General features: G+C 41.1%; 1 protein-coding gene and 2 non-coding genes across 3 annotated transcripts; all 3 read right to left on the reverse strand.

The window, feature by feature from the left end:
* Positions 1-357: 357 nt before the first annotated feature.
* Positions 358-465, reverse strand: LOC130984185 (small nucleolar RNA R71). The gene has a single exon (XR_009088135.1). It is a non-coding gene; the product is annotated as a small nucleolar RNA R71 (small nucleolar RNA).
* Positions 466-14,957: 14,492 nt separating this feature from the next.
* Positions 14,958-16,511, reverse strand: LOC130980986 (uncharacterized). The gene is made up of 2 exons (XM_057904629.1): positions 16,443-16,511; positions 14,958-16,358 (listed from the first exon to the last, which is right to left on the reverse strand). The coding sequence occupies exons 1-2, from the start codon at positions 16,509-16,511 to the stop codon at positions 14,958-14,960; spliced, it is 1,470 nt and encodes a 489-aa protein (XP_057760612.1).
* Positions 16,512-19,657: 3,146 nt separating this feature from the next.
* Positions 19,658-19,765, reverse strand: LOC130983345 (small nucleolar RNA R71). The gene has a single exon (XR_009087341.1). It is a non-coding gene; the product is annotated as a small nucleolar RNA R71 (small nucleolar RNA).
* Between the last annotated feature and the right edge of the window lie 2,250 nt (positions 19,766-22,015).

Consider the following 22,015-nt stretch of genomic DNA (forward strand, 5'->3'; position numbering starts at 1 on the left):
GGTGACTTTACTGCACCTACTCCCGACTTTTATGGGAGAAGCATCTCTATCCATGCCATTGGAGCAAACAACTTTGAGCTTAAGCCTCAATTAGTTTCTCTAATGCAACAGAATTGCAAGTTCCATGGACTTCCATTGGAAGATCCTCATCAGTTCTTAGCTGAATTCTTGCAAATCTGTGACACTGTCAAGACTAATGGGGTTGACCCTGAGCTCTACAGACTTATGTTATTCCCTTTTGCTGTAAGAGACAGAGCTATGACATGGTTGGACTCACAACCTAAAGAAAGCATGGACTCATGGGAAAAGCTAGTCAATGCCTTCTTGGCAAAGTTCTTTCCACCTCAAAAATTGAGTAAGCTTAGAGTGGAAGTCCAAACCTTCAGACAGAAGGAAGGAGAATCCCTCTATGAAGCTTGGGAAAGATACAAATAATTGATCAGAAAATGTCCCTCTGACATGCTTTCTGAATAGAGCATCATAGGTATTTTCTATGATGGTCTCTCTGAACTGTCCAAGATGTCTTTGGATAGCTCTGCTGGAGGATCTCTTCATTTGAAGAAGACGCCTACAGAAGCTCAAGAGCTGATTGAAATGGTTGCAAATAACCAATTCATGTACACTTCTGAAAGGAATCCTGTGAACAATGGGACTAATCAGAAGAAAGGAGTTCTTGAGATTGATACTCTGAATGCCATTCTGGCTCAGAACAAGATATTGACTCAACAAGTCAATTTGATTTCTCAAAGTCTGCCTGGAATGCAAAATGCACCAAGCAGTACTAAGGATGCTTCATCTGAAGAAGAAGCCTATGATCCTGAGAACCCTTCAATGGAAGAGGTGAATTACCTAGGAGAACCCTATGGAAACACCTATAATTCTTCATGGAGAAATCATCCAAATTTCTCATGGAAGGATCAACAGAGACCTCAACAAGGTTTCAACTACAATAATGGTGGAAGAAACAGGTTTAGCAATGGCAAGCCTTTTCCATCATCTTCTCAGCAACAGACAGAGAATTCTAAGCAGAACAACTCTGACTTAGCAACCATGGTCTCTGATCTAGTCAAAACCACTCAAAGTTTCATGACTGAAACAAGGTCCTCCATTAGGAATTTGGAGGCACAAGTGGGACAGCTGAGCAAGAAAATTACTGAACTCCCTCCTAGTACTCTTCCAAGCAATACAGAAGAAAATCCAAAAGGAGAGTGCAAAGCCATCAATATGGCCGAATTTGGAGAGGAAGGAGAGGGAGTGAACGCCACTAAGGAAGACCTCAATGGGCGTGCACTTGCCTCCAATGAGTTCCCTAATGAGGAACCATGGGAATCTGAGGCTCAAAATGAGACCATAGAGATTCCATTGGACTTACTTCTGCCTTTCATGAGCTCTGATGAGTATTCTTCTTCTGAAGAGGAAGAGTATGTCACTGAATAGCAAGTTGCTAAATACCTTGGAGCAATCATGAAGCTAAATGACAAGTTATTTGGAAATGAGACTTGGGAGAACAAACTTCCTTTGCTCACCAAAGAACTGGATGACTTGTCTAGGCAGAAATTACATCAAAAGAGACAAGACCCTGGGAAGTTTTCACTACTTTGTACCATAGGCACCATGACCTTCAAGAAGGCTCTGTGTGACTTAGGGTCAAGTGTAAACCTCATGCCTCTCTCTGTAATGGAGAAGCTAGGGATCTTTGAGATACAAGCTGCAAGAATCTCACTAGAGATGGCAGACAATTTAAGAAAATAAGCTTATGGACTTGTAGAGGATGTTCTGGTAAAGATTGAAGACCATTACATCCCTGCTGATTTCATAGTCCTAGAGACTGGGAAGTGCATGGATGAATCCATCATCCTTGGCAGACCCTTCCTTGCCACAGCAAAGGCTGTGATTGATGTTGATGGAGGTGAACTGATCATTCAAGTGAATGAAGAATCCTTTGTGTTTAAAGCTCAAGGATATCCCTCTGTCACCATGGAGAGGAAGCATGAAGAGCTTCTCTCAAATCAGAGTCAAACAGAGCCCCCACAGTCAAACTCTAAGTTTGGTGTTGGGAGGCCACAACCAAACTCTAAGTTTGGTGTTGAACCCCCACATTCAAACTCTAAGTTTGGTGTTGGGAGGTTCCAACATTGCTCTGAGAAAATGTGAGGCTCCATGAGAGCCCTCTGTCAAGCTACTGACATTAAAGAAGCGTTTGTTGGGAGGCAACCCAATGTCATATTTTATCTATTTTCCTTTGTTATTTTATGTTTTCTGTAGGTTGATGATCATGAGAAGTCACAAAAATCAATTGAAAAAGCAAAAACATAATGAAAAACAGGAAGAAAAACAGCACACCCTGGAGGAAGAACCTACTGGCGTTGGCGTTAAACGCCCAGTCTGGCACCATTCTGGGCGTTTAACGCCAGAAAGGGGCACCAGACTGGCGTTAAACGCCAGGAAAGGGCAAGAACCTAGCGTTAAACGCCAGAAATGGGAACCAGCCCGGCGTTTAATGCCAGAATTGGCTCAAAACGCAATTTTGCATGCCATTTGGTGCAGGGATGACTTTACCTTAACACCTTAGGATCTGTGGACCCCACAGGATCCCCACCAACCCCACCACCCTCTCTCTTCTTCACCCATTCACCAATCACCTCCATACCTCTTCCCCAAAAACCCTTCACCTATCAAATCCCATCTTTCTCTTCACCACTCACATCCATCCTTCATAAAACCCCACCTACCTCACCATTCAAATTCAAACCACTTTCCCTCCCAAACCCACCCATACATGTCCGAACCATGAGTCCCCCTCTCCTATATAAACCCTTCTTCACTCCTTCATTTTCACACAACCTAAACACCACTTCTCCCCCTCTTTGGCCGAACACAAAGCCATTCCCTTCTTCCTCATTTCTTCTTCTTCAACTCTCTTCTTTCTTCTTTTGCTCGAAGACGAGCAAACCTTTTAAGTTTGGTGTGGTAAAAGCATTGCTTTTTGTTTTTCCATAACCATTTATGGCATCCAAGGCCGGAGAAACCTCTAGAAAGAGGAAAGGGAAGGCAAAAGCTTCCACCTCCGAGTCATGGGAGATGGAGAGATTCATCTCAAGGGTGCATCAAGACCACTTCTATGAAGTTGTGGCCTTGAAGAAGGTGATCCCCGAGGTCCCTTTTTCACTCAAAAAGAGTGAATATCCGGAGATCCGACATGAGATCCGAAGAAGAGGTTGGGAAGTTCTTACCAACCCCATTCAACAATTCTTAATCTTAATGGTTCAAGAGTTCTATGCCAATGCATGGATCACCAAGAACCATGATCAAAGTGTGAACCCGGATCCAAAGAATTGGCTTACTATGGTTCGGGGAAAATACTTGGATTTTAGTCCGGAAAATGTAAGGTTAGCATTCAACTTTCCTATGATGTAAGGAGATGAACATTCTTACACTAGAAGGGTCAACTTTGATCAAAGGTTGGACCAAGTCCTCACTGACATTTGTGAAGAGGGCGCCCAATGGAAGAGAGATTCAAGAGGGAAGCCGGTTCAACTAAGAAGGCATGACCTCAAGCCCGTGGCTAGTGGATGGTTGGAGTTTATCCAACGCTCAATCATTCCCACTAGCAACCGGTCCGAAGTTACTCTAGACCGGGCCATCATGATTCATAGCATCATGATTAGAGAAGAAGTGGAAGTTCATGAGGTTATAGCCCAAGAACTCTATAAGGTGGCGGACAAGTCCTCCACCTTGGCAAGGTTAGCCTTTCCTCACCTCATTTGTCACCTCTGTTATTCAGTTGGAGTTGACATAGAAAGAGACACCCCCATTAATGAGGATAAGCCCATCACTAAGAAAAGGATGGAGCAAACAAGAGACCCCTCTCATCATGAGATCCCTGAGATGCCTCAAGGGATGCACTTTCCTCCACAAGACTATTGGGAGCAACTGAACACCTCCCTAGGAGAATTGAGTTCCAACATGGGACAACTAAGGGTGGAGCACCAAGAACATTCCATCCTCCTCCATGAAATTAGAGAAGATCAAAGAATCATGAGAGAGGAGCAACAAAGACAAGGAAGAGACATTGAGGAGCTCAAGCACTCCATAAGATCTTCAAGAGGAAGAACAAGCCGCCATCACTAAGGTGGACCCGTTCTTTAATCTCCTTGTTCTTTGTTTTCTTGTTTTTCGAATTTTCATGCTTATGTTTATCCATGTTTGTGTCTTATGATCATTAGTGTCTTAAGTGTCTATGCCTTAAAGTTATGAATGTCCTATGAATCCATCACCTTTCTTGAATAAAAAAAAATTGTTCTTAATTGAAAAAGAAAAAGAATTGCATGAATTTTGAATTTTATAACAGTTTAATTATTTTGATGTGGTGGCAACACTTTTGTTTTCTGAATGTATGCTTAAACAGTGCATATGTCTTTTGAATTTGTGGTTCATGAATGTTGGCTCTTGAAAGAATGATGAAAAAAGAGACATATTACTGAGGATCTGAAAAATCATAAAAATGATTCTTGAAGCAAGAAAAAGCAGTGAATACAAAAAAAAAGAAAAAAAAACGAAAAAAAAGAGACAAAAAAAAAGGAAGAAAAAGAGAGAAAGAAAAAGAAAGAAATAAAGTTGTGATCCAAGGCAAAAAGAGTGTGCTTAAGAACCCTGGACACCTCTAATTGGGGACTTTAGCAAAGCTGAGTCACAATCTGAAAAGGTTCACCCAATTATGAGTCTGTGGCATGTATGTATTCGGTGGTAATACTGGAAGACAGAGTGCTTTGGGCCACAGCCAAGACTCAATAAGTAGCTGTGTTCAAGAATCATTATACTTAGCTAGGAGAATCAATAACACTATCTGGATTCTGAGTTCCTAAAGAAGCCAATCATTCTGAGTTTCAAAGGATAGAGTGAGATGCCAAAACTGTTCAGAGGCAAAAAGCTAAAAGCCCCGCTCATCTAATTAATACTGATCTTCATAGATGTTTTTGGAATTCATTGCATATCCTCTTCTTTTTATCTTATTTGATTTTCAGTTGCTTGAGGACAAGCAACAATTTAAGTTTGGTGTTGTGATGAGCGGATAATTTGTACGCTTTTTGGCATTGTTTTTAGTATGTTTTTAGTATATTTGGTTTAGTTTTTAGTATATTTTTATTAGTTTTTAGTTAAAATTCACTTTTCTGGACTTTACTATGAGTTTGTGTGTTTTTCTGTGATTTCAGGTATTTTCTGGCTGAAATTGAGGGACCTGAGCAAAAATCTGATTCAGAGACTGAAAAGGACTGTAGATGCTGTTGGATTCTGACCTCCCTGCACTCGAAGTGGATTTTCTGGAGCTACAGAAACAAATTGGCGCGCTCTCAACGGCGTTGGAAAGTAGACATCCTGGGCTTTCCAGCAATATATGATAGTCCATACTTTGCCCAAGATTTGATGGCCCAAACCTGCGTTCAAAGTCACCTTCAGAAATTCCAGCGTTAAACGCCGGAACTGGCACCAAAGTGGGAGTTAAATGCCCAAACTGGCACAAAAGCTGGCGTTTAACTCCAAGAAGAGTCTCTACACGAAAATGCTTCATTGCTCAGCCCAAGCACACACCAAGTGGGCCCGGAAGTGGATTTTTATGTCATTTACTCATCTTTGTAAACCTTAGGCTACTAGTTCTCTATAAGTAGGACCTTTTACTATTGTATTTTTCATCTTTGGACATCTAGTTCTTAGATCATCTGGGGGCTGGCCTCACGGCCATGCCTAGACCTTGTTCTTATGTATTTTCAACGGTGGAGTTTCTACACACCATAGATTAAGGTGTGGAGCTCTGCTGTACCTCGAGTATTAATGCAATTACTATTGTTCTTCTATTCAATTCAGCTTGTTCTTGTTCCAAGATATCACTTGTTCTTCAACTTGATGAATGTGATGATCCGTGACACTCATCATCATTCTCACCTATGAACGTGTGACTGACAACCACCTCCGTTCTACCTTAGATTGGGTGAATATCTCTTGGATTCCTGATACGCGATGCATGGTTGATCGCCTGACAACCGAGTGCTCGCCTGACAACCGAGCCAGCCATTCCGTGAGATCAGAGTCTTCGTGGTATAGGCAAGAACTGATGGCGGCATTCAAGAGAATCCGGAAGGTCTAACCTTGTCTGTGGTATTCTGAGTAGGATTCAATGATTGAATGACTGTGACGTGCTTCAAACTCCTGAGGGCGGGGCGTTAGTGACAGACGCAAAAGAATCACTGGATTCTATTCCGGCCTGATCGAGAACCGACAGATGGATAGCCGTGCCGTGACAGGGTGCGTTGAACATTTCCACTGAGAGGATGGGAGGTAGCCACTGACAACGGTGAAACCCTTGCATGAGCTTGCCATGGAAAGGAGTAAGAAGGATTGGATGAAGACAGTAGGAAAGCAGAGAGACAGAAGGGACACAGCATCTTCATGCGCTTATCTAAAATTCCCACCAATGAATTGCATAAGTATCTCTATCTTTATCTTTATGTTTTATTCATCATCTATACCCATTTGAGTCTGCCTGACTAAGATTTACAAGGTGACCATAGCTTGCTTCATACCAACAATCTCCGTGGGATCGACCCTTACTCGCGTAAGGTTTATTACTTGGACGACCCAGTGCACTTGCTGGTTAGTTGTGCGGAGTTGTGATAAAGAGTTGAGATTGCAATAAGCGTACCATGTTGATGGCGCCATTGATGATCACAATTTCGTGCACCATTGACTTAGCGGGAGAAAAATCAAATTCTCATCACAATTGATAAGGATAACTGTGATAGGACTTCCAGTTCTCACACCTTGCCAAGAGCTTTACTTGTTATTATTTTGACGACTTGTTATTTTACATTACTTGTTCAACCCCTTTAAAAACCCCAAAAATATACTTTTCCATAACCAATAATAAGAACATATCTCCCTGCAATTCCTTGAGAAGACGACCCAAGGTTTGAATACTTCGGTTATCAATTTATTTAGGGGTTTGTTACTTGTGACAACCAAAACGTTTGTAAGAAAGGACTTTTGTTGGTTTAGAAGCTATACTTGCAACGGGAATTTATTTTGAATTCTAAACCACGCAAAAGTTCTCTCTTCAAAACGGCGCCGTTGCAGGGGAATTGCAAGCGTGTGCCTTATTATTGGTTATTGTAAATATTTTTTAAAAAAAATATCTTATCTTATTTTAAAAAAAAATCAAATTTTTTTCAAAATATTTTCTTTTTATTAATTTTGTTTTTATTTTCTCTTACTACCATGAAATCTCACCGCTTTGGCTATGAGTCTGGTTACAACTATGTTGCAGGAAGAGGAAGCTATAACAGGAATATGCATCAAGGTCAAAGCAATCAAAGATGCACGGAGCCAAGAGGATCTGATCAACCCTTTAGGCAACAACACCTTCCAAGATATCATGGACGAAGACCATTCTATAATGCATACCAAGCTAATAGATATGGTGGACCCCCTTGTAGTTACCAACAAGCCCCATCATATGCCAATGAACCACCTCCTCAACATAGCTTTGAACCACCACACTCACAAGCCCCTCTCCACCATTCACCTCCATATGACCCCAACCCTTGTCCACCACACCAACCACCATATGAACCATACCCAGAACCACCACCTCAATATGCACCATCTCCATATCCTTATCAAGAGGAACCACCTCCGTGTTATAAACATTTTCTCCCAACAGATGAACCCTCCTATCCACCCCAAACCTCCATGGAGAAAGCATTTGCCGATCTAAACTCTACTATACAAGCTCTCGCCGCCCAAATCAGACCACCAAATACCTTCAACAATCAACCCTCAAGCTCTAGTGCACTTCCTTTTCAACCACAGAATGATCTCTCCATCCCATCACCACCATCCATGGAAGAGCACCCACATCCATCAATCCAAGAGCAAGATGATCGCAATTATGCTATTGATATGGAACAAGAGAGAGAGGATCATCTTTGCAAATCCATACTTCATAAGGAGCTAGAGGAGGCACTAAAGGTGAAGGTAGGAGAGACCCTTGAAGATGAAGGAGCAATTGAAGGGAGTTGTCATGGAAAGATAATCATCAAGGAGGAACAAGAGTCAAAGGATCATTTCCAGGAAACAGTGGATCAATTTCACGCAACCCTTCATCAATTGAATCAAGCGAAAATCAATTAGCTTCCCGACGTTCGGACACTCAAGAAACCCCCATGGCTTCATGTGGACAATCTAATGAAGAACGTAGCATGAAGGAGACATTAAAAACTCCGGTGGATAGTAAGGAGCATGAATTTGTACTGGAACAAGTGGAGGAAGCCAGAATTATTGAAGAAGAAGAAGTGGTTGAAGACATAGGAGATGCTGAACCTCCATTGGAAATTCCATTCATAAAGCCTCCTTTCAAGATGCTTGAAATTAATGTTGAGGAGGATGTCCAACCTCCAAGGCATATCGTGGTTGAAAACTTGGAAGAGGTTGATCAAGAGATGGAGTTTAAAGAAGAAGAAGCACAACCTCTCATGCCCTTGGTAAAAAATGAAGAAGAGGTTGAATTGGAAGAAAACCACCAAGAGGAAGAGGTTGAAATTGAAGAAGCTTACAAAGAGGTGGAAGTTGTCAGAGAAAAGCACAAGGGAGTGGGGCTTGCAAATTCATTAGAAATATCTCTCCCAAGACCATTACCGTCCAACACAACATTCAAGTGGGTAAAATTCCTATCCTTATCCTTAACTTTCCCACTTGAATATGGGCTACTAGAGACGGATGGTCAACTTAGAGCTCTTTTTGGCATTAAGAGTAAAAGGAAGATGGTCAGTAGTAAGAATTGTCCTGCAAAGTTCATTATGGTTGGAAGCTTTGAGTTTAAATGCAAAGGTTGGTGTAGAGCTCAACAGAATGGGTTTAGGAAGTTGTTTGTCCGCTTTAGTGAGAATTCAGATTGATTGCCACCCGGTTGGAACACTAATGATCAACAAGAAGACGGGTGCAAAAGTAAGGTTTGGGACCCCGGAATTCAATCTAGAAATCAATACTCTTGGGGCCTTGTCACTTGCTTTAGCTTGCTTGAAGGCTTTCTACGCCTAGTTTGGGATCCCGGAGGCTACTACAAGTACAAACATTGGTGGGGATTCCTGGATCAGTACAAGCATAAGCCACCATAACAAGGAGCTCACCAAATGTCCAACTTAAGGACTTTAACTAAAAGTGTTAGGTGGGAGACAACCCACCATGGTATGATCGTTCCTTTTCCATTTCAGTCTGTTTTTGAATTTTTATTGAGCCTGGAATCATGCATAGCATTCATATTAAACATTGCATTCTACATACTGCATTATATATATAAAAAAAAAAGAAGAAAAGGGCACGCGATGCGACAGCGTCACCGACGCGTCCGCGTCCCCTGTGCCTTAGGAAGAAAAGAGAATTTACAGAGCATCACGTGAGAGCATGGCTGGAGGCGTGCCTTTGGCACAAATTAATCCACGCGACCGCGTGGATGACGCGATCGCGTCATTAACGAAATAGCCTCCCCACGCATCTGCGTCACCCACGCGACTGCATGGCCTTGTAAATCGACCTAAAAAGGGTGTAAGGCCGAAAGTTGGGCTGGAATGGGGCTGGACTCATGCTAGACGCACAAGCCCTACCACGCGTACGCGTGCCCCACGCGTCTGCGCCGTTTTCATAATTTAGCCATCCACGCGATCGCGTCAACCACGTGATCGCGTCAACCACGCAATCGCGTCAACCACGCGACCACGTCACCTTCAAAAGTGGCAATATGATTTTCGAACAGAGAGTTGTGCGAGCGCGAGGCTGCCCTCGTGCTACTAGCACAAACCATGTCACACGTCCGCATGACCGACGCTCTCGCGTCACCTCACTTACGTGCTACTCGCGCGAAAGCGTGCCCCACGCGTCCGCGTCACATGCGCCTCACCACTTTCCAGATCAGCCAAATATCTTATCTTTTCTTCCCCATATTTAAATCTTTTTTTCCCTTCTTTTTCTTTTTCTTTTTCTTTCTTTTCCTCCTATTGGTGTTGGAGATTTATTTGGGTCATTATTTCTATATGTTGCTTGTGGATTGTTTAGGACTTGTTTAACAATTATATATTATTTTTATAGGATTGCTTGCATGTCCAAATTAATATTTTCCATACCTTATATAACATGCATGCTAAGTGTTTGTGAAAAAGCCTGTATGGCATTATGCATTATTTTAAATTATTCTATTCTACTACTCTAATGCCTGCTTTTCACAAAACTCCTTTTATGTTTTATTAATTAAATATAATTGTCAATACAAATAGCTTATTAGTTTGAAAGAGATGATAATCTAACTTGGACATTTAGTGCTTGATCTATACTACTCATGCCTTTGCCAGCATGCCAATAAACATCTTGCATCTAATTGCCATTACATGCACTTGCTATATTTTCATTGATGACCTTTTCACATATAGTCATGACCATGCGTTAACAACATCCTTCTTTACCGTGAATTGATTATCACTTATACTATCCTCTTCCTTGCTCTAACCCTTAGTTTTAAAAGTTACTTTCTTTTTTCCTTTTTAGGATGGCCACCAAGAAGGGTGAAAAGAAAGCTACTCCCAAACCACCGGCAAGAAAAGGAACAAAAAGAGCACTAGCTGAGAAACCACAACCCCAATCCATCTACACAGCTTTGCATGCACCGAGGACGGTGCAATCTTTAAGTGTGGGGAGGCTGATACCGATCTTCGTGGGTTAGTTAGTCCTTCTCAACACCAATTTTTATTTTTATTTGTTAGTTCATTGTTGCATTTACATGTTTAATTGCATTTTTATTTGATTTTATGCATTTAGTTACTACTTGGTTAAAATAATAAATTTATTTTTAAGACCCTATTTTTAAAAAAAAAATTCAGTAATTTAAATCAAAACTTTTGTGTTAAATTTGTTTGAAGTTGTATTTGGAACATGATTTTTGAGCTAAAGAACACACAACCTATGAGATTTGAGCTTAATTACATGGTTACATTGTTTAACCATAAATATTTTATTCTTGTGTGTTTTCTTCTCTATGATTGCAATCTTTACTTTGTTTCATCCTATATGTCCATTATTTAGTGTATTTACATGCTTGCATATGATTGAGGCCATTATTTGTTTTGGCTTACTTATCCCAAATAAGCCTACCCTTTAAATCACCTTTGTTAGCCACTTTGAGCTTTTTAATCCCCTTCTGTTCTATAACCACATAACTAGCCTTAAGCGGAAAAACAAATTAAATATCCCAATTGAATCTTTGGTTAGCTTAAGATAAAGATTGTGTATCAACTAAGTGTGGGGAAACTTTGGGAACATGGGTTAATAAGGGAATGTATCATGTTTCTAATATTGGGAATTTGAGAACCGACTCATGAAAAACCAAAATAGAAAATAGTAATATAAAAAATCCATGTGCATTGACAATGTTATGTTTATTTTTATGATTCAAAAAAAAATTCAATAAATAAGGGGACAAAATTACCCCAATGTTAAGCTTTAATAGAAAGATCAATGCATATGTGATAAAAGTAAAGAAATATCAAAAGTTTGGTATATGAGTATGTGATACAAAAGTGAAAATTATGGGTAGCTAGGCGTGATTTAAGAAGTTATATAGAGTGTGTGTGTGTTTATGTGAGAGCTTATGTTAGTCAAGGATTCAATTTATAGCTCACTTAGCCATACATATATCCTCACCCTTGCCTTGGCCCCATTACAACCTTGAAAAGACCTCATGATGTTTGTATTGGTACATTAAATACTTTTTGATTGGTTAGATGAAGAACAATGTTTAGAAAGCATGACTAGGGAAGAGTAGAGTGATTACCCTATACACTAGAGAGACTAGAGTGATATACACTACCAGTGAGGGTTCAGTGCTTGATTCTATGTTCCCTGCTTACATGAGATATCTTCTTACAAGTTTACTTGTCTTTCATTGTATAACTTAAATTAGTGGAATTGATTCATATTTGTCTTGAAGAACTTGCTTACTTTTAACCAAGTAGATAGAAACATTTTTGCATTCATATAGATAGGTTGCATTTCATACATTTTACCATTCCTCTTCATTCCTTTATAGCTTCTCTTGAGCTTAGCATGAGGACATGCTAATATTTAAGTATGGGGAGATTGATAAACCACTATTTTATGGTTTATCTTGTGCTAAATTGAGTGGTTTTTATCAAGCCTTTGCACACTTATTCATACTATTTGCATGGTTTTACAATTCCTTCCTCATGATATGATATATGTGAAAACATGTTTTCTATGCTTTAGAAATATTAAATTTAATTATCCTTTATTACCATTCGATACCTTGATACATGTTTTCAGGGATTATAGGGCAGGAATGGCTCAGAGGATGGAAAGGAAGCATGCAAAAGTGGAAGGAATACAAGAAGTTGAAGAAACTGCTAAGTTGTTAGCCTGACCTCTTTGCACTCAAACAAACATAACTTGAGCTACAGAGGTCAAAATGACGCGGTTCAAGTTGCGTTGGAAAGCTAACATTTGGGGCTTCGATTTGATATATAATTTGCCATAGTTGCCATACCGCTAGGCGATGCGAATGCGTGATCCATGCGGACGTGTCGCAGTGACGAAAAACCAGCGTAGCTAAATTCGTAAACAGCGATTTCTGGGCTGTTTCTGACCCAGTTTTCGGCCCAGAAAACACAGATTAGAGGCTATAAAGTAGGGGAATCCAATAATTCAGATCATGCATTCATAATTCACACTGTTCATAATTTAGATGTAGTTTTTAGAGAGAGAGGCTCTCTCCTCTCTCTTAGGATTAAGATTAGAATTAGGATTTCTAGAAATTAGGGTTTATTATTATTTCAACTTACAATCTCTTCTGAGTTCCAGGTTTATTATTCCTTTTATTTATTTTTCCAATTTAATTTATGAACTCTTTCATGTTAAATTTGAATTTATGTTTAAACGTAATTTGATTGCCTTCTTCTATTTATGTTATTGATGCTTTTAATTTAATTTAGATTTTTTCCTTTTGGATTTGGTTGATTAATCGGTAACTCTTGAGTTATCAAACTCATTGTTGGCTGAAAATTGGAATTCTTCAAGAATTAATTCGAGTTCCACTAACTTTAGCCTTTCCCAAAGAAAGATTAGGACTTGAGGAATAAAAATTAATTCATCCACTTAACTTACCTTCATAGTTAGAGGTTGACTTAGTAGGAGAAAAATCCAATTCTCGTCACAATTGATAAGGATAACTGTGATAGGACTTCTAGTTCTCACACCTTGCCAAGAGCTTTACTTGTTATTATTTTGACGACTTGTTATTTTACATTACTTGTTCAACCCCTTTGAAAACCCCAAAAATATACTTTTCCATAACCAATAATAAGAACATACCTCTCTGCAATTCCTTGAGAAGACGACCCGAGGTTTGAATACTTATCAATTTATTTAGGGGTTTGTTACTTGTGACAACCAAAACGTTTGTAAGAAAGGACTTTTGTTGGTTTAGAAGCTATACATGCAACGGGAATTTATTCTGAATTCTAGACCACGCAAAAGTTCTCTCTTCAGATCCATTCAAACCTCTTTTGTTTCCTTAGTGTTCCATAGAAAGGGAGAGATCTTAAGGCCGATCCGGCTAGGAATCTAGATAGAGCCGCTAGTCTTTCGTTGAGCTGCTAGACTTCTTTAACACAGGCCGGGCATTTCATGCTAAGTATGGCTTGGCACTTATTCGGGTTTGCTTCAATTCCCATTTGGGTGAGCATGAAGCCCAAGAATTTTCCAGCTTCTACCGCAAAAGTGTAGTTTGCAGGGTTAAGTCTCATCTCATGCTTTCTTATGGTGTTGAATACTTCAGTGAGATCGGATAACAACGTTTCCTCTCTTTGTGTTTTTACCAGCATGTCATCTACATAAACCTCCATCAGCTTCCCGATGTGATTGGCAAAAACTTTCTTCATCAGTCTCTAGTATGTAACCCCTGCGTTCTTGAGTTCGAAGGGCATGACTTTGTAGCAGTAGTTTACTCTTAGGGTTAAGAATGAGGTTTTCTCCTGGTCGGGTTGATACATCGGGATTTGATTGTATCCCGAATAAGCGTCCATGAAGGAGAGGTACTTATACCCCGATGTAGCATCGACTAGTGTGTCAATGTTTGGGAGTGGGTAGGGATCTTTTGGGCAGGCTTTGTTGTGGTCGGTGTAATCAGTGCACATTCGCCACTTCCCATTTGACTTCTTGACCAATCCTATATTTTCTAGCCAAAATAGGTACTTTACTTCCCTTATGAACCCTTCCTCCAGCAAAGCCTGTACCTGTTCCTCTACTACCCGAGATTCAGGACATACTGCCAGTTTATGGCACATTAGTCCGGGATCGATGCCAGGCATGTCCGCGGCCTTCCATGCAAAGAGGTTGGAATTATCCTTTAGAAGCTTTGTTAGCAGCTCCTTTAGGTCTCCTTTTAGATTTACCCCTATGTCTGTTGATTTGTCTGGAGTGTCTCTGATTTGAACTTCTTTGGTCTCACCTTCCGGTTGCGGGCGAAGTTCTTCGCGAGCTCGGTTTCCCCCGAGTTCTATAGTATTGGTTTTTTTTCCTTTGGGGTTGCCTTTAAGGTTCAGACTTTCGTTGTAACAGCGTCGCGCGAGTTTTTGGTCCCACTTTACGGTAGCGATCCCTTCTGTAGTTGGGAGCCTCGGGCATAGGTGTGGAGTGGAGACCACTGCGGCGAGCTGATTTAACATTGTCCGACCTATGAGGGCGTTATATGCGGAGCTCATGACGACTACGATGTAGTCTATGCTCAGTGTTCTAGACCGTGTTCTTTTTCCAAATGTTGTGTACAATGGGATGTACCCAAGTGGCTGGATTGGGGCATTTCCGAGCACGAACAAGCTATTTGGATATGCTCTGAGCTCTTTCTCTTATAGGCCGAGCTTGTCGAAGGCGGATTTGAATAGGATATCTGCAGAGCTTTCTTGATCTACCAACGTTCGGTGGAGATTGGCATTGGCGAGTATGATGGTAATGACCATGGGGTCGTCACGCCCCAGTATGATGCCTGCAGCGTCCTCTTGAGTGAAGGTAATAGTGGGGAAGTCGAGTGACCTGTCCCCTTCTCCGACGCGATAAACCTCTTTGAGGTCTCTTTTGTGGAATGACTTAGAGATCCCTCCTCCTGCGAAACCCCCGTTTATCATGTGAATATGTCTCTCAAGGGTGTGAGGGGGACGTTCAACTCGTCCGACCTCTTCATCCCTTCTTCTCTTTTTTGATTCATCCGTTCTATTGGTTAAGAACCGATCTAGTCTCCCTTCTCGTGCCAACTTTTCAATGACATTCTTCAAGTCGTAACACTCATTGGTAGAATGCCCATAGATTTGGTGGTATTCGCAATACTCCTGCTGACTTCCTCTTCTCTTGTGTTTAATCGGGCGAGGGGGTGAGATCTTCTCAGTGTTGCATATCTCTTGGTAAACATCCACAAGGGATACTTGAAGAGGAGTGTAGTTGTGGTATTTTCTGGGTTTCTCGGTAAGTTGGTCTTCTTTTTTTCTGGACTCTTTATCCTTGTCCCGAGATAGGTAGGAGAATTTGGTCTTCGATGTTTCTCTTAATCGGGAGTTCTCCTCCATATTGATGTATTTTTCTGCCCGTTCTTGTACCTTGTTCAAGGACGTGGGGTGTTTTTTGGACATGGAGTGACTAAAGGGTCCTTCTCGTAGACCATTGATGAGTCCCATAATCGCTGCTTCTGTAGAAAGGTTCTGTATGTCAAGGCATGCTTTGTTGAATTTCTCCATGTAGCTGCAGAGGCTTTCCCAATATCCTTTTAGAATCCCTAGCAGGCTTGGAGCGTGCTTGGTTTTGTCTTTCTGGATGGAGAATCTAGCTAAGAATTTCTTGGCAAGGTCATCGAAGCTTGTTATCGACCTTGGCAGCAAGCTGTCGAACCACTTTATTACCGTCTTGATCAAGGTAGTCGGGAAGGCTTTGCAACGGATTGCATCTAAGGCATCCGTGAGATACATCTGACTTCTGTAATTGCTGACATGATGGCTCAGATCAGACGTACCGTCGTATGGGGTCATGTCAGGGGCTTTGAAGTCTTTTGGGACTTTAGCTTTCATGATCTCCTTTGTGAACAGGTCTTGGTCCTTGTGGGGGCTGACTTCGCGGTTGGTCCAAGCAGTTTTAGCTTTGAGATCAGCTTCGAGCTTTGAGAGTTTGTCTTCCAGCTCTCGACGCTGTCTTGTTTCTCGTCGGAGATCTCGCTCAGCTTCGCGTTGGCGTTCGGCTTCTTGTTCGAGCTGTGTGAGGGGATCCTGCTATTCACAAATGGTATCTAAAATTTATGTATTTTGAGTCTGCTTGTCTCCCTTGGATTGGGGTGTATCCTTTGGAGTAGCATCCATGTTCTTCAGCGGTGTTCCTTCCTCCAGACCAGAGTTGTGGTCGTTGGCAGGGTTGTTTTCCATGTCGATGGGATGACTTCCAGATTCCCCGTCAATGACCCCAATGTTCCCAGGGTTACCTGAAACTGAAGGTCAATGTTGGATGAGATCTTCTGATGTGATCGGAGCTGTTGTGTCCGACTTGCTGGATCTTAAGGTGCTGCTGATCCTTGATCACCGGAGGTGGTGGTACCTGCAAGAGACTTCGATGCTTAAGTTAGCACGGGCTTTAGGCAGGTTTTTTTTGTAGAATTGGAGTATAAGTTATACATGGGTGCTCCAGTGTATTTATAGTAGTGTGGGGTGACCTTCCCTGAGAAAAGTTTGTTATCTTATCTTTATCTTTTTTGAAGGTGAGATCACCTATGTTTTGGCCAGCCACCTTTCAGTAGGTGGTGACCTTCTGCTTTGGGCTTGTTTTGGGCTTCTATGGCAGTTTGGTCCAGCTCTTTGGGAAGAGCTTGTTTTGGTCGACCAACCTTTAAAGAGGTCGGTTGTTTTGCTTTAATCCAACCCGGACCTCATAGCTCGGTCAGGGTATGAACACCCGGCATGTCAAAGGCTTTCCAGAAAAAGAGGTGGGAGTTTTTCCTCAACCATTCAACAAACTTTTTCTTTAGACTTTCCTCAAGGTTCGCCCAATGCTTGTTTTGTCGGGATGGTCTTCGATTTGTATCTCTTCTGTTTTGCCTTCAGTTTAGGGTTGTAATTCTTCTCGGATTCAGACTCCGCCTAACTCGGTTGTATTGACTTCTTTGCCTTCTGAGCTCCCTTTCAAGCTGAGGCTTTCATTATAGCATTTCCTTGCTAGCCATTGATTTCCTTTAATGGTGGCAACTCCTTCGGTTGTAGGAACTTCATGCAGAGATGCGGGGTGGAAACGACGACTGCAAGTTAGTTTAGGATTGTCTGACCTATTAGAGCATTGTATGCCGAATTTTTGTTGACTACGAAGAATTTAACACTTAGTGTCCTTGACCTGGCTCCCTTTCTGAAGGTGGTGGATAATGAGATGTACCCTAGAGATTGGATCGGGATATCTCTGATAAACCACTATTTTATAGTTTATATTGTGTTTAATTGTGTGGTTTTGTCATGATTCTTACCCACTTATTCATCAATTTAGCATGCATTTAGATTTCCTTCTTGAATTTATCACATGTTTGAAAATTGCTTCCTAGAGACATTAATTATTTAATTTTAATTCTCCTTTATTCCATTCGATGCCGTAATCTGTGTGTCAAGTGTCTCAGGCTTTATAGGGCATGAATGAGACAGAGATTGGAGAGGAAACTAGCAAAAATAGAAGGAACACAAGAATTGAAGGAGATAACCAACGAAAAGTGACGCGGTCGCATGGCTCACGCGACCGCGCGAAGGAGCGTAAATTGCAGTGACGCGGCCGCATGGCTTGCGCGGCCGCGCGGATTGGAAAGCATATGCGACGCGGTAGCGTGGACGACGCGAACGCGTGAAGAGGAAAAGCGCCAGCGACGCGATCGCGTGACATGCGCGATCTGCATAAACTGCAGAATCTGAAACCAGTGACTTTGGACCCTATTTCGGCCCAGTTTTTGGCCCGGAACAGCAGACTAGAGTCAGAGAATGTGCAGAAACAAGGGAGACACATTCATTGAGTAGTTTTTTTAGATCTAGTTTTTCACTCTCTTAGGTTTTTCTCTCTAGTTTTTAGAATTTTAATTTTCAATTGGTCTTAGCATTGGAACATTGCGAAGAGTCATTTCCTCATCAAGACTTCATCATTCTAGTTTGTTCTCTTAACTTGGTTTTATTCTTCCATGTTCTTTGTTTTGCTCAATTTTGTCATTCAGATATTTTTATGATTAATTAATGCAAGGATTATTTCTTTTTAATTTAATTTCCATTCCAATAATCATGTCTTCTTTTAATTCCCTTTCATATGCCATGGATTTTTTATTTACACTGAGTGAGTAGTTTCATTACTTGATGGGGAGTTGATTAAAAAGGAACTCTTGAGTTGGAAGGATTGGAAGAAAAATTTGTAATTGGGTTGAATGTTGGATTGCTATCCTGTCACCGACGCCAATCCCTTTGAACTAAGTGAGTTGCAACTTGTGAACAGATCTGGCATTTTCACTTGTTTGACTTTCTCTTACCTAGTAAGAGATAACCAAACGGAAGAACTATTAATTATAAATTAATCTTACAATCACACCATCAATGATAGAGATTCTAACCAATCAATTCCCAATCAAGGCCTTTTATTTCTATTATTTAAAATTCCTCAATTTAATTCCCAATTTACTTAGCTCAACTCTTTTTGGAATATCTGATTAATAAAACAGCACACTTTTCTACAACTCGTTGGGAGACGACCTGGGACTTAAAACTCCCAGTAATTTTAATTTAAACTTTCAGTGACATATTTCTAAATTGATAGGCAGATTTTCGGTGAGTTAAGAACTATACTTGCAACGCAACCATTTTAATAAATTTTTAATTCACCAGCTTCTGCATCTCCATCAATTTTTGGCGCCGTTGCCGGGGAGTTGCAATAGAGTGCTTATTTTATTAATTCGAATTTATTTATTTGCATTTTACTTAATTTTGCTACTATGAGCTGCGTATTTCTTCCGTCAAATGACACGTTCACCTCCTGATCCACGCTTGCTAATATTCGATCCTGAAATTGAAAGAACAATTTCACGAATAAGGCGAGAACAGCGTAGGTTAGTCCGCTCTGAGGGCGGATCTGAAAGTGAATCTGAGGAAAAAACTAGCCCCCGTTCTACTGATTCGGTTGTTTTACGTGCAGAAAACATGGCAGCTAGAAGAATTACCATTCAGGAGGAAGGAGCTCCTGATTTTACACTGTAACCGTTTCAAGCGCATCATGCAACGGTAGCTACAGATTTTGAAATAAAGACGGCACTGCTAAATTGATGCCGAAGTTTCATGGCCTACCTGCTCAAGAGCCTATCAAGCACTTGAGAGATTTCCAGGCAGCCTGTTCTACTGTTAGGCGTGATGGCGCTGATGAAACTTCAATTCTGCTGAAAGCTTTTCTGTTCTCTCTTGAGGGAAAAGCAAGAGAGTGGTACTACACTCAACCTCTAGCAAACGTATCCAACTGGGATACACTCAGAAAGGAGTTCCTGGAGAAATTCTTCCCATCTGAAGTTACTGATAAACTGAGGAAGGATATCTCTACAATTATTCAGGATGACAGTGAGACTCTCTTTGAATACTGGGAGCGCTTCAATAATCTTCTGGAAGCATGCCCCCACCACATGATTGACAAGATTGTGCTACTCAACTATGTCACACAAGGTATGAGGCCCCAAGATAAGACCACATTGGAAAGTGCCAGCAATGGGTCTATGAAGAAGTACAAGACCATTGATGAAGCTTGGAAATTGATCAGTGATTTAGCTGAATCTACTCGGAACCACAGACAGAAGCAAGGCCGTTCAAGGGCCGTTGCAGAAGTATCTTCTGGCATAGAGACTGCTGCTCTAAATCGAAGCATCTGTGAAATGACCAACCTGCTGAAGCAAATGCAGTTAAATCAACAAGCTCAGCAAACTCAACCGCAGCAAAACCAACAACTAGTCCCACAAAGAATTTGCAGAATTTGTGCTGATTACAGCTATTACACAGATGAATGCCCGCAGCTCCAACAAGAAGACAACATGGTGACATCCACTCACAACTTCTATGACTGCCCCAACCAAGGGTACAATCAAAGTGGAAATAATAACCATGGATGGCAGGACAATTCAAACCAGAATTGGAGAGACAACAATAATAGGGGAGGCAGAGATAATCAGGGAAATCAGAGGTGGAATAATTACAATAACAAGCAGCAAAATCAACCTTACCGAGCACCTCACCTGAGGCAAAACCAAGGACCACCGAACAATCAGCAGCAACCCTCTTAAATTACTCATTCTTCTGTATCTTCTAATGAAGAATTGTTACAAGCTTTTGAGAAAAGACAACTGGCCATGGAAAATACCATCGTGAACAGTATTAACGCCAGTCTGAATGGTTTCACCTCTACTCTGCAAGCTTTTATGACACAACTTGGTTCAGCACAAAATTCCAATAACCAACCTTCAAGCACCATTGGAATCCCCTCTCAACCATTACCCAATCCAAAGGGAGGCATTAATGCCATCACCCTGAGGTCCGGAACCACACTGCAGGAGAGGAATCAGGAGGAACCAAGCTCACTAGAATACGCCTCAGCTGAAGAGGTGGTAGAAATCAAAGATGTTGGAGAGGAAGAGGATATACAGGGTATAGCTGAAGAAGAAATAGCTCCACCACAGAAAGAAGCACAAAAAAGTGCAGGCACCACAGAAAATACTACTCCCATTCCATTTCCACAACTTGCAAGGACGCCTAGGAAGCAGCTGGAACCTGATCCTAAAATGGTAGAAATATTCAAAAAGGTTGAGGTAAATGTTCCCCTTTTTGATGTTATTCAGCAAGTACCTAAATATGCACAGTTTCTAAAAGACTTATGTATCCATAAAGACAAAATTAATGAATTAGAAACTATTCCTTTAGGTAGTTCTATATCTGCTTTAATGGGAGGATTACCTGAAAAATGTAGTGACCCAGGTCCTTGCATAGTTAGTTGTACTATTGGTGGTGTAGTAATTTATGATTGCATGTGTGATTTAGGAGCATGTGTCAGTATAATGCCTTTGTCTATATATGATGTTTTAAGGCTCCCTCCTTTAAAAAGTTCGGCAGCTCGTTTTGTGTTAGCAGATAAAAGCATTATTACAGTTGCTGGAGTTGCTGAAGATGTTTTGGTGAATATTAAAGGGCTCACATTTCCCACTGATTTTTATATCTTGGAGATGCCCCATAATGATTCAGATAAGCCATCATCAATCCTACTTGGAAGACCATTCCTGAAGACATCAAAATTCAAATTGGATGCTTTTTCAGGGACATACTCCTTTGAAATAGATGGCCGCATAGTAATCTTCAATCTGAATGGAGTCATTGACAACCCTCCAGAAGATCGTTCTATCTTCCAGTGTGATGTCATATACGAAAGTGTGGCTAAAGTTCAAAAGGAAGAGTTTAAAGAGAGGCATACTGGACAAGGTCCAAGTGTGGGGATCCTCTTAACTTACAATGAGGACACTTCACCATTTTCACAAGCCCCAGATAACCCAGAGCCTGTCCACGATCAAAAGTTAGAATTGAAACCTCTCCCTCCACATCTCAAATATGCTTACCTTGAGGATGAGGAGAAGTTTCCGGTTATTATTGCAAGAGAACTGACTTCTCAACAAGAAGAACAGCTACTTGATGTGTTGAGGAAGCATAAGAAGGCAATTGGGTGGAGTTTAGCAGACATAATGGGAATCAACCCTTAAATATGCGAGCACAGAATATTTTTAGAAGAGGGAGCAAGACCTGTCCGTCAACCACAAAGAAGATTGAATCCTACCATCTTGGAAGTTGTAAAAAAGGAAGTGACCAGACTATTGGAGGCTGGTATCATATATCCCATTTCAGAC

Source organism: Arachis stenosperma, chromosome 5 (assembly GCF_014773155.1).
Source record: "Arachis stenosperma cultivar V10309 chromosome 5, arast.V10309.gnm1.PFL2, whole genome shotgun sequence".
Taxonomy (NCBI): Eukaryota; Viridiplantae; Streptophyta; class Magnoliopsida; order Fabales; family Fabaceae; genus Arachis; species Arachis stenosperma.